This window comes from Leptosomus discolor, chromosome 16, assembly GCF_034619465.1.
Source record: "Leptosomus discolor isolate bLepDis1 chromosome 16, bLepDis1.hap2, whole genome shotgun sequence".
Lineage (NCBI taxonomy): Eukaryota > Metazoa > Chordata > Aves > Leptosomiformes > Leptosomidae > Leptosomus > Leptosomus discolor.
In genome coordinates, this window is record NC_141406.1 from 15,549,388 (window position 1) to 15,562,257 (window position 12,870).

The 12,870-nt window shown below is 49.7% G+C and overlaps 1 protein-coding gene across 8 annotated transcripts in view; it reads right to left on the minus strand.

Annotated features, from left to right (window-relative positions):
- Positions 1-703: 703 nt before the first annotated feature.
- GIT2 (GIT ArfGAP 2) overlaps positions 704-12,870 on the minus strand; it is a 33,615-nt gene continuing 21,448 nt past the window's right edge. For 7 of the 8 annotated variants that reach the window (XM_086473929.1, XM_086473927.1, XM_086473930.1 and 4 more), the window contains 4 exons: positions 9,732-9,814; positions 9,427-9,609; positions 4,307-4,370; positions 704-3,481 (listed from right to left, as the gene is read on the minus strand). In XM_086473929.1, coding sequence (XP_086330055.1) covers positions 3,269-3,481; positions 4,307-4,370; positions 9,427-9,609; positions 9,732-9,814 — 543 coding nt within the window. In that variant the 3' untranslated portion in view covers positions 704-3,268. Of the gene's footprint in view, positions 3,482-4,306; positions 4,371-7,596; positions 7,726-9,426; positions 9,610-9,731; positions 9,815-12,870 lie in introns of all 8 variants that reach the window. The other variant, XM_086473933.1, reaches the window with a different exon arrangement.

Sequence of the window (12,870 nt, forward strand, 5' to 3'; positions counted from 1 at the left end):
ATTTTCAGCCGTGCCCCAGCGGTGCACAAGAGCAAATTTCTGCTGGCTTCAGGCCTGGGGAGCTGTGAGCTTCCTTGGAGGACTGAACTGCTTCGCTTGCTCCCCCTTCAGGAGTTGTGATCATGTATTTTAGTAATAAATAAACGGGTCCTTTGGCTCTAAACCATGGCAGAACCTGCGCCTCCCGGGGAGCGGGAACCGCAAACCCCTGTGGGCCGCGGTCGCTGCTGAAGCGTCAGGCTCCCACCACGGAGCAGCAGGATGGGCCAGAACCCAGCTGCCTTTGGGGAGTTAACTCCTAACACATTGCAAATGAGTTCCTCCTCAGCAGGTGCTGAAAACTTCCTTAAATGTCGTTTTTCACCTGTTTCATAAATAATAAATAACTGCAACCTGAACAACCGTTGGTTTCTTTACGGGAGAAACTGCTGCAACAACAGGAGGGTTTTAGTTCATTATCATCTTGATTCCTTGCTATCATTGTCAGCAGTTGCAGCTTCCAGTCAGTCCCCACACTTCAGCTGGTGTGGCACAGTGGGATCCTGTCACCAGGCACGAGGAGCCGTTACAGAGACGGGTATAAGGCTGTTGGTTACAGCCATTTCGGCACCGCGGGCTTTACTCGCTATAGAAAACCTTTTCCATCATCTTCTCTTTACAGAACCAGCGGTCAAATAACCCCAAACAACTTCACACACTGAAAGGGTTTTAGCATTTTATAGTAATACTGTAAACAAAAGATTAAGTCAAAATATGGTACAGACAGAACAACACTGATAAATACAAGTTTTGGAAAAAAGGCAAAAAAATTTTTACTTTCCTATGCAGCATTTTGTAAAGAAAGAGCAAGTTGGTGTACAACAGGGGAAGAAAAAAATGAGGAGATCTAGTCATAAAAGAAAACCACACCTTTGTTATTTCGGGTATTACAAATGTGCCCCGCGGTGCTGTACGATCCGAGGGCGAACTTACGGACTACCGGGTAGTTCCACCGTTGGCCTTGAACCGCTCTGCCCGGGGGTGAAGGGAGCCCGCGGCGCACACCAGCACCTGCTCGGCCCGCTTCTGTTTTACCGAGAACAGCAGAAAGTCGCCAACTTGCATCACCATCACCGCGGGGCTGGAGGGATGACCTGGTCAGACCATAACCAGAACGGACGGTTGGGCGGAGACGGGGGACGTGACCAGAAGTGCCGTTCAGGTGACAGGATGGGGACTCCGCCGCAGCTGGCCAGGTTTCTGTAGCTGGGCCTTCCAACAAGCAAAATGTGTGATTCTAGGAAATCTGGCGCAGCTGGAACAAGGGCCTGCAGTTACCAGCGTGTCCCTTTGTTTTGGCACAGAGGCAAGTTTAAGCAACTGATAACTCAGCGTTGTCCTGCTGTGGGAGTCAGGTAAGATATGTTAAAAAAAAGCATACAACGGTGTCCTGAGAGATTTAAAAATACCATCCGCTGCCTTGCGATGATGCTGAACGAAGGAGAAGTTCCTAGAAGATTATCAACGTATGTAATTGCCAGTAGCATAATTCTGAAGTAGGTTTTATGAATGACTTTTGCAGTTTTACTCCCAGCCTGTCTGCATTCCCATGAGTTTAGAGACAGTTCTGGAATTCAGAAGTGCAGAAAGGAAATTAAAAAACCCCACAAGGAAGAACATCAGTTTACTGGGTTGTCACCTACTCTCTCCGCTCCTTCCCACCACTTTGAAAAGGGAGCCAGTCACGACACCCAAGAATCCAGCAGCGTTATGGCACTTGGTGTTTATATCTACACACAAACACAGCACGATCTGAACCAACCGCTGGACTTGAGCTGGTTTGTTGACCTAAAGATGGCAGTTTTCCACCAGAAAGCCTTGAAGAGGCGGTGGGTTTGGCAGACCTGTTTGTGGAACAGCAGGCAGCCGTTTCGGACTCAAAGGTTTTGGTGAAAACTGTCTAAATGTTCACACCAACCCCTGCCACGCGACAGCCGCTGCAGTGCCGGAGCCTCGCTCTGGGCTACAAGACTGCTCGAAGTGGCCACTGGCTCCTTGAAAACAACAACACGCTTCCACGTGGGGCATGGGCAGAGGAAAAAATTGGTGATATTCCCCCGGCCATGGAATTTAAGACTCCCCAAATCCTCTCATTTTTGAAATTATTTTGGAAAGTTTTGTGAACTGTTATGACTGAAAAAACCCTGACACGCACGCTTACGTTTGTTACCCATCTACCTTCCTGACAGGCAGCCCAGCGGGGGTTACTCCATAGACAGGCTGTAAAATTTTGAAGGATTTGCATAAAACTTACTAGCCAGAAGCAGTCTCTTCACATTTGGATATGCTGAGGTACAGAGGTGACATGCTATGGCAGACACAGCTGCTTTTGTGCTGGCACTCTTGTAACTTCCCTTTTTTGTTTGGTTTTTTTAAGGATCGCAGAAATCTTTAGCGCAATTGCATCTTGAGTTACTAAGCCAGGCTGCTACCAACAAGATGGTGCCTTGAAGATGACAGTAAACTTCTGTAGGAAACTTAAGGATGAATTATTAAATCAGAAACAAAGGATAATATTTTAACCACTAATGCCCTAAAGTAACATCAAACATATATATTAATGGCATAGTGACAACTAAAAGAAGTAACTATTACGTTTCAAATTCCTTCCAAAACAGATAAAGTGACAAAGACCTTGTATAGTTACACGTAATAAGCTCGGATGCCCACAACTACTATTGTTTCAGCAGACTAAAAACATATTATTGCACGACAGCTGATATGGGAACAGGTAACGCTCAGCTTGTACCCCGTTACCGGGACTGCAGCCTCCTCCCCGCTGCTCAGCACTCACGGCCCTGGAGCCTGCGGAGCCCGGTGCACTGCCGGTTCCTCGGTCAGCAGCATCGGGGCTCCAGGAGGGGAGATGCTGCCCTGACACGCGCAGCTGGCTTCAGCGGGAGTCTGCCTGCGACATCCAAAAGCAGAACGTGGCCCCAAGGAAACATCTAGCGAGAGCTTGGTAGAAAGCTGGTATGTGATATTGGCTCCACAGCTATTTGCAACGTGCTATGATCTGTAACTAAACTGGCAACACAGGCACAAAATAAGGCAGTGGGTTAAGTTAATCATAAGATTGTTAGAAAACATGCAAAAATAATACTGAGTTTTAAAAAAAAAAAAAAAGTTTCTTGCCCCCTTTAGTTTTTCCTCATAAAAATTTGGATAGTTCCACACCGATATTTGAAATCCAACCCTTAAAAAACAAGACTAAAAAGCCCAGCGTGACTCAGTTGTTGTTCTCTTTGGTTGTGATGGTAACCAGCTGTTTCGCAGCCTTGGCGATGTCGTAGGCGCACTGGATGACTTGCTGCGTCACCAGCTGGATGTCTGTCGTGGGGCATGTCTCCACGGGGAGGGTTTTTTTGCACTCGGATTGGAGTCTGTAGGCACTAGATGTCAGCAGACGCAAAGAAGTCCTTACCAGTTCAGATTTGGGTTTCTGGGGAAGGAAAGCAGAAGCTGAACTGGGCGGAACAACAAAACGGGGTTAGGATCGCTTTTCAGTAGCCGGTTTGGCTCAGGAGTGTTCTGCAGGACTGGACCTCTGCTGCCGGGGCCCTCTGCGCTGCAGGAGCGGTTCTAACCGTCGCTGCCGCAGAGACGCGGGGTAGGGGCGGATGAAACAAGTTCCTGGAATTTCTCCCCTCTCATCTCAGGGACATTTCACGCCGCTGCCAGGCAGCACACAGGGAATGCCGCTTCATGCTCTCATTTAGGAGGTCACTCGTACAAGTTTTCTAGTGCCCGTTTACTGCCACCCAGCCCACGTCCTGGCTGACACCAGCGTACGGCGTGTACGAGACAATCGGTTCAGGCAGGCACAGCAGCATCAGGCTTTTCCTGGCAGCTTTACAGAGCTAGATCATACTTTACAAAAACTTAACCACAGAGATTTCACTCCCTAAACTCGCTGTGAAGCAACAGGTGGCTTTGGTGGATGGTAACAGACCTAAACATACCCGAAAGTAAGAAACCCAGGCAACGGCACTCAAATGGGAACTTGGGGGCGATAAGTCTAACAGAATTCCTATTTAACCACGGCCCCTCAAGCTACCCAAGTAGCCCCCAGGTTTGGGGGAACTGTGTGCAAGTTTAAATTCAAGAGTAAAATTAAAAGCCTGGACTCACGCACTGGCACGCTAATAAACACACAGCTGTGATGGAAACCCCTAGTCCCTTCTCCCGACCTTCAGCTTTTGGTTTTCAGGGAAATCTACTAATGAGGAACGAGGCCAAAACCATTTTGATGCTGGAAGGTACTCACTTTTGGGAACAAGGCTGCCATTTCCGTTACTGCCACATGTATTCTCTCGGAGCACGGTATATAGCTGCAAAAAGACGGAATGTATTATTCATCAGGTAAAGAGGCCTGTCCTCTTCAACTCGGTCAGTGGCTGTTATTCTAACAACAACCGAGTGACAGAGACCCCGCATATATTCTAAAAGTATAGAGTATTTATATATGAAAGTATTTGTAGGCTGCACTGAGGGCAACTGAAGTAGCTGGTGCGACGTGCCATAGGGTGACTTAGTGCCTGCCCAGCGTTCCCCAGCACGCTGCAGCCCGAGTTCGTACATCATTCTGTGACTTCGGAAAAAGCAAGAACTTAACCAATGGTACAAAGTTATTTCTTATGTTTTCATTGCTCTTCGATCCCTTTGTTTGAAGGAGTACCTGCCCACACCTGTCAGACCAAGCGTTGTCAGAAAAGGTCTCCGTTTGGATGCAGTTCTGGACACACGTCTCTACGAATACGAAGTGCACAGGGGTTCGTACGCTCACGTTGCCTAACCTCGCCCCTGGCCAGCTATTCAAATGCTGGAATTTGTCTCCAAATGGCACAGAAAATCACTTGGCTTCTTCTGTTTGGTGTATGCACACAACATGTTATAGTTAGGTGTAGGAAACCATGCCCAAGCAAACTGGCTCCTCTAAGTCAGTCACAAAGTAGGATTCTGCAGCTTGAAAATGTTTAAACAAAACCTGGTGATACGGAGGTGCTTCGGGAAAAAAGCAACTTTTTATTCCTCACTGCAGTGTTGTCGATCAAAAGTGGATTACAAGAACCACAACACTTTGTATGTGGGATCTGAGTAAATTTAACTTGCTGCCATTTCAGAGAACTCTCTGTGGGTTTGTTTTGAAAGAGCTCTCTCTCCATAAGTAAGAGACTATAAAACCAGAATACTAAAAGAAAATTTTAAGACTGCTCAGGATCTAAGCAGCTAAAAATATCCAGTAATATCTGAAGTTAAAAAACCCCAAAGGTATTTCAACTGATTTTATGTTTCAGAGTTGAATTTTGGCCACCCAAACTCTTAAAATAGCTTGTCAGCCAAGTGGTGATATTTACAGCACTGTCAGGTCTGCCCCTCTGAAGCAAGGCCATTGCCCAGCTCTTCTTTTCCATGTGTAAGTTACAAAGTAGAAGCCTTTAAAAAAAAAAAAAAATGGCACTTTGTACCTAAGCTACCAAAATAGAGTAAACCCCCCAAACTGTGGTCAAAACACTTGGCAGCAAGACCTGAAGTCTGACCGCCGTGAGCTTTTCACCCACCGGTTCTCAGCTACTGGGAGCGATCTCTGTAACAAACACGCGCCCCTCTGGGTCAGCAGCCCGGCTGGAAGCTTCAGTTTGTGGCAGAGATGGGTGCTGAGGGCACACCTTGATTCCAGGGAGATTTATTTCCAGCCCTGTATCAGTTTGTTATCAGTTGAAGCCAGAAATGCAGCACTATGCACAGTTTCCCCTTTCATTTCACAACTGGAAGTCAGATACCTGAGAACGGGGTATGCCCCGCTTCCAGCGCAGAATTCATACCTTGCTTTTTTGGTAAGTTTCACGAAAGGTAAAACATCCCATGAAGGTAACTTAAGAACACCAAGGTGCCTTCTTGGATTTAGTTATACACAGTAAAACAGACAACGCACAACTCTCACACAGCAGCTTACAGATACGTGCATCTCCAAACTACTTCTTTCACAGTGTGTGAGTTTGAGGCTAAACATTTGGTAATTCTGCTGAGTTAGCTAATAGAGGCAGATTCCATTAGTCCTCATAGATTTCACTTCTGATTTATATACCAAATGAAAATTGGTCTGCTCAAAACAGATCTTAGTATTTACTGTAAGCTGCTGTGAAGCGCTGGGTTAGTGCGGTCTGTCAGAAGCCTAATTTCAAAAGGCTCGTTTTCATGCTTCAAAGACTCAATTTTAGCGTGAGTTAGTCAATATGATTCAATCTTAAGCAAGAGAATCTCCAAACTCACAAAGCAACAGCAGTCAAGAAAAATATTTAACATCTGCAGATTATGGCAGATCATTGCCCTTTCAAGCAAAAAAACCCAACAAACCAACCCAACCCTAAGCCCCGGGCATTATTTATGCACTCATCTTGCCACACCGAAGGTGCAAAACCAGGTCACTTGCAAATGCACTGAGAAAGAAGCAACACGCTGGGGTCATTTTGGCAATGCAGGAAAACAGCTTTAAAAAGGAGTATTTCTGCATGTCTCAAATCACATGAGTTCTTCCAAATGAACTAAACGTGGAGAAGTGTTCCGAGTTCACTGTAATTCCCATTCTGCTATTAACAATTAATTTGCTCCCTGCAAGCCACACCGAACAGCACCACACCTCATTAAAAAGCCAGTTTGCTGATTAAACCCTTCACTAACAAGGCAGAGAAAGCCCCGAGAACAACCTGAATGAGAGAGCAAGACTAACGACACACGTTTCATAGTATGTTCTCTAGGTTAGTGTGTCTTGGAGGAACGGCTTTACTTCATAGTCTAAGCACTCGCTGTAAGCTCATGAAATGAGCAGAGGCATTTGTTGAGTTTACACACATTCCAGTAAGACATCAGGACGATATTCAAGCAGTGACAACTTGGAAAAGAGAATCCATCACTGGCAGAAACTGGTGGCAACCTCTGCCTCCAACCCTGATGTCTGTCACGGGCAGCAACACCTGGGGTTACAACTTGGGAAGTTCTGTTTTAAAGAACATCTCGCTTGAATTTCATTTGTATTTTAGGCATTAAACAACAGTATTTTGGTCAGGTAGGAAGACACTATATAAACACACATCTTTTGCCATTGACTCAAGATACAAGTGATCTCACTTGACAGGGCAGCTGGATCAACAGCCGAGGGCCTGAGCTGTCAGCTGCGAGTGCTGCGCGTTGGGAACTCGTACTTTTGCAGCAGTGCACAGAGGCAGCAACCCCACGTCGTGCTGTTCATTGTCGCAATTTAATTTACCTCGATGGACAACGAACAGAAGAGACAGGAGAATCCATTGCGCGAGAGACAGTTAACACCCCGGGCTGTGATTCTGTTCCCGTTAAATCAGCGCCGGGAGCGTCGACTGAACGGGTGACACCGCGGGGTGGTGACACCCTGCGCCAGCGACCTGCAGGTTCCTCGTCACCCGGAGCATTTCATGCAGAGCCTTCAACGACCCCCGTGCAGGCGGTGCGCCAGGGAAAGAGGCAGCAGAGAGAAAGAGAAAGGACACTGTGCCTGGGAGGCAGGGACAGAGGCCAGAGTACCAGGAGGCAGGACCGGGCTGCTGGATGGTCAGAGGCTGCAGGGGAGCTCTCGCAGCCCAGGGAACCAGCGTGCTGAAGCAGCCGAGGCTATGTCTGAGCTTGAGCGTGCCCCCACGCTCTAATGGTCTGCTCGGCCAGTTGAGCACAGGGAAAGGAATGGAAGAACCCGAGGGGGGAAAAAAAAGGAAGAAGGTGTTTCATTAATAGAGGATCTCTTTTCATCACTTTATTACTCTCCAAGTATCTATGCAGAACGTGATTTTCATCTACAACGTTCCCAGCACTGGCTTGGAAGCCGTGTCATTACACCTCCAGGTACCTCTCTTTGTTAAGGAAGCGCTCCCCTATTGCAAGAAGAGAGCAGCGGAACAAGCCCGCTCCATCTCCTGCCAGTCCCAGGCTGGGCAGTTCTCAGCCCACTGAGACAGAGCCAGGGAACAGGAAAACGACAAACAGCAGCTTCACAGCTCAGGGTTTTGCCAGACTGCACTCCTTTAAGCTCTGGCAAACACCCCGCTCCACACATGGTACAGAAGAGAAAACAAAAAACTGACACAGCAGGTTGTTTAAAAAAAAAAAAAAAAATCAATTTAACAGCAAAAGCTAGGTAGGCTGCATTGTTTCTTTCGATGATTTAAAAAAATTAAACTACTGTGATATACATACACCCCAAACTTCTGTAGAGCTTCTCTTGCTGTTGCTTCTCTGTGAGAGACAAGCAACAAGGGATCGCAGTGGAAAAGGTTACGGACAAGGGCAGCGAGCTCAGCACAAACCCGCTGGAACTCGCCATTGCGCGTGAGGAGAGGCCCCACGCTGCCCCTTCTAAAAATAGACAAGTACAAGAAGGAAGAAACGCAGAACAAAAGCGGCCCCGCTGCCGCGCGCTTCTCGCAACAAGGCAGGAAGGGAGGGCTGGGCACAGCTGGCCAGGCGCTCCTCACCGAGACGGGCACAGAGCTCGGGGCGGGAGGCCTGCCAGTCTGCAAGCTCAGATTTTAGGGAGACCAAAGCTGTCCCGGACCTAAAACGTGTTCAAACCCGGGAAGACGTAACTCTTAGTCCGAGTGTTCTACAGCAGCTGTGCAGGAGCACCACCTGATGATCAGTCAAGGGCAGCATCACTTTTACTTCCTGAAAATTAATTGTTCAGTTGGGCCAGAAGCTCCCCGAGGGAGCTGAAGCTGCGTGCTACCCCACGTGCTGACAAACAGGCTCCCCCTGTACCCAGCTACGTCTGTGTCTAAACCCAATAGTTCAAAATAACTTTTGCTGGTACGTTATCTGCACTAATATTTCAGTAGGAAAGCCAAATTCTCCCTGTCTTCGCACATTCTTCTTGAAACCAGCCTTGGTGTTACTATCCCTCTTCTGCAGGGTGTCCTTCCCCTAAGGACACGCAGGTCTGAAGATCCAAGAGAAACTCACGCCAAGTTCTCTGCAACACCTTTGATTTGCATCTAAAACACCACACGTTTTGCAGCAGGACCTCCGAGCGCTTTGCTCCCCACCCCGTGCCAGCTGTGGGTCGGACAGGCAGGGGGCAGGCAGCAGCAGGCAGCGCTGAAGCCAGAGCCCACTCGCAGGGGGCTGCGCTGGGTTTTTGGACGGCAGCGGGTGTTCCCACCACGGCTGCTCGTCCCTCGTCACCGCTCGCCCTGTGGCACTGGGTCCAGTGCACCAGGAAACCCCCCAGACCTACACGGTTTGTAGGTGTGAAATCAGCTCCTCCAGCATTAACACGGGGGGCGGTGCCTGCGCTTCTGAAAACACCCAAAGAATTTCCATTTTCTCACAAACGCTGGAGCTTTCCCGGCACCCGCGCCTTACCTGTCATGCTTGTTCTCTTGGGCTGCTCGCAGCAGCTCCTGAATATTCTTAGTGATCTGCTCGGTTTTGCGAATCACATCTTCCGTACTGGGCAAACTGGAGCTGGGGGCTGCGTCGGCATCTTCAGGGATGGATCCCTCCCCCTGCCAAATGACGCTCCTCTGCCGGCCCTTCCTGCCTGACCTGCAAAGGAACAAAGCAGAGGTCGGCCCTGGGGGACAGAAACGGCTGCTCGAACAACTCCCCATCCCGGAGCTCCGCGCTGTGCCGTCAGCTCTGCGTCACCGCAGCGTCACAGCACCTACCCCGTCTCCTCCAGCTCCAGAGGGGCAGTGGGGTTATCGTAGTCGCTCTCTGACACGCTGCTCTGCTTCTCCAGCTTGGAAGCCTGCAGTGAACACAGAGGTACTTCAGCGTGGTGCAGGAAAGGGGTGCCCCGAGCTGTGCCAGCACCGCGTCCTGCGTATGTGGGGGTGCTCTTTCGCACAACAGCCCCTGCGCCACCCTGGAGCCCGGGGTGTGTCCCTGCCCCGTGCCAGGCTCCTGCTGCCAGCTCATACCCGAGGCCCTGGGCGCTGCCGGCATGGCACGTCCCCGCCATGGCATCCTTCCCCTGCTGCTGAAACTGCCGCCTGGGCACAGAGCTGGAGGGCCAGAGAGGAGCAGAGGCCAAACGGAGAGGGCAGGACCACCATGAAGCGGGAGGTTGAAAAGTGAGCACTGGAGAGGGGGAGAAAGAGGCCAGCCCAAGAGCAGGAGGCCCACAGCAGACTGGAGGCTGACCACAGAGTGGAAAACAATCCAAGCCCAGGAGGCCGGAATGAGAATCGAGGCGCAGCACAAGGTGGGAGGCTGAACCAAGTGAGGGAGGTCCACAGCAGAGCAGGCAGCCTCTGACAGAGCAGAGGCCAAAAATCAAGCCTGGGCATCTGACCCAGGCATGGAAAGCCCACTGCAAAATGGGAAACCAAAACAAGGGTCAAGGACTGTTGCAATGGGAAAGCCAAAATAAAGACAGGAGACTGAAGGGACGGAGGAAGGCCTACGGCAGAGTGGGGGCCAAGCTGCAGGTGGAAGACCAAAGGACATGCAGGAAGCCGAACAGACAGGACTTGGAGCCCACTGCAGATTGGAAGGCAAAATAGGGGTGGGAGGCTAAAATGGGGAGCGTTGAGGCTCACTGAACACTTGAGACTAATACAAGGTTGGGAGGGCCAAATAAGTCAGAGTTGTGGCCCCCAGCAGGGCATCGGATGAAACAAGGGTGGGAGGCCCAAGCGTCAGGAGCAGAGGGCCACTGAAGGACGGGTGTTGAAAGGAGGGCAGGAGGCCAGTTCCAAAGCAGAAGGCGAAACAAGAGCAGGAGACACAGAAGGAAGTGGAGGCCGGACCGAGATTTTAGGCGCACTGCGAAGAGGGAGGCTGATCCAACTGGGAGGCTGAACGAAGAGTGGGATACCCAAAGTAGCTTGGAGGCCAAATCCCCAGCGGATTTGGTGGAACCCCAGAGTGAAGGCCCACAGCTGAGTGGGAGACATACAGTGGAGCGGAGGCTGAACTGAGCCTGTGACTCTGATCTCAGACTGGAGGCCCACCGCAGAGTAGGAGGCCAAACCTAGACTGGGAGGCATGCGAGGAAGGTGAGATCAAACCTAGAGTGGGAGGCCCACAGCGGAGGGAAGGCCGAAGAGAGCTGGAGGCTGAACCAAGCACAGAAGGCCAGACTGAGTGTGGGCGGCCCACTGCAGAGTGAAGGCCGGGCCAAGCGTGGGAGCACGGCCCAGGGCTGCTCCAGAAGAACAGAGGAATAACCAGAGTCAGAGGTCCGGTGTTTTCCTGCTCTCCCCTTCACAAGGCGTTCCCTGGGGAGACGCAGAGGCTGTGTCCACACCGGGCACCGGAGTGCCGCCGCCCATTCCCTGCCTCAGCACACGCGCTTCCTCCCAGGTGTGACAGCAGAACTCCCACCACCTCCTGCTCCCACACAGACCAGTTCTGCACCTCCCAGTAAAGCATCCAAATCGTGGGCAAGGATGATGCTCACTTTTTTTTCCATAAACTCCTTTTCAACCTTTTTTTTTTTCCCTTTCAGAAGGCTGCTAACACAACTAAGCATGCTTGCACCACAACAGCTCAAGAGCGCTCTCCCTGCAGCCCCCTCTGTCAGGAAGAGATTCGAAGCAGACTACCAGAGCGCTAAGCTCCCTTCTCCGACCTGGTTCAGCCTGGGATAGTTCATGCCCAGCCAGCAGCACATCCTGGCGGTTTATGCTATGGATACCTGCTGTCAGGCCGATCTCTGCAGTTTGAAGCCCCCGAGGCAGCCTCCCACCCTCAGCCAGGCCCCAGGATCATCACCCATCTGGCCTCCTCTAGCTTTAAAAATCGCAGAGCTCATCAGAAGCGCCTACTGCAGCTCGTCCGTTTGCAAGTGCAGCACATCAGTGTCACCGCAGGCAGATCAGCCTCAGCCACAGGCACTGCTCACCGAACAGGGGCCTTCGCAACCCCCGCCGAAGAACCAGCCTTGGAGCTTTACAGAAACTCTGAAGTCAAGATGAGGTAAATCTCAAGCGTTAGACTGCAAGGGACACCCGCAATTCGCATCCCTGATCCATACACTTGGGAAATAACACGTCTGCCTCAAGGACAGACCAAAAATGTGGCTAGGAATTGGTTTTCACTGGTTAAGATCCAGTACATTTGTTAAGCACTCATCTAACGTTGAAACCAACAATTCTTAACTCTGAAGCACCTGGAGTACGAATGCTTTCCGTCCATTCTAAAGTTACTCTGCACAAAAGGAAAAAAACAAGCATTTTTTGAATGTTCACCTCTCAAGATAGCTAGTAAAGGTCAATTGTAAAAGTGCCATATATGTCGAAGATACCAAACTACTATATGTAGGGTCTGACCTGCCCCCTCTCCCAGACGTACAGAGGAGTACGTAGTGGCAAAGCCCTACGATACAAATGACAAAAATTACAAGAACAGGGTATCATGGAATCAGCAATATAGTATAGAACCAGTGTACAATAAAAACCTCTGCAAGTTTCTAGTACTACACTGACACCAGCTGCAGCCAAACCCAGATTTGCATTTGACCACGCAGGATATTCCCTTGGAAGTTTTATCATTTAGCCCTTACAAATCTAGTATTTTCTCAACTGATACATGCAAACACTCTTCAGTCAAAATAAAATGCAGACACAAGAATTCACAAAGCAGGAAGAGGCCAGAGTATGACTATTCAACATCCAAACCCACAAACTCGGGGGTTTTTTGAAAACTGTAGTATTATACAGTAAACTTTGATTAGACTCTGCAATGCTTGCCCAAGAATGGAACGAGACGGTGCTGATTTCATTATATGAACCACGCAGAAAAAGCAGAGCAAAAAGAAAGAACGTTTTCTTGAAAGATCTTTTCAAAATCAGTTAAGTC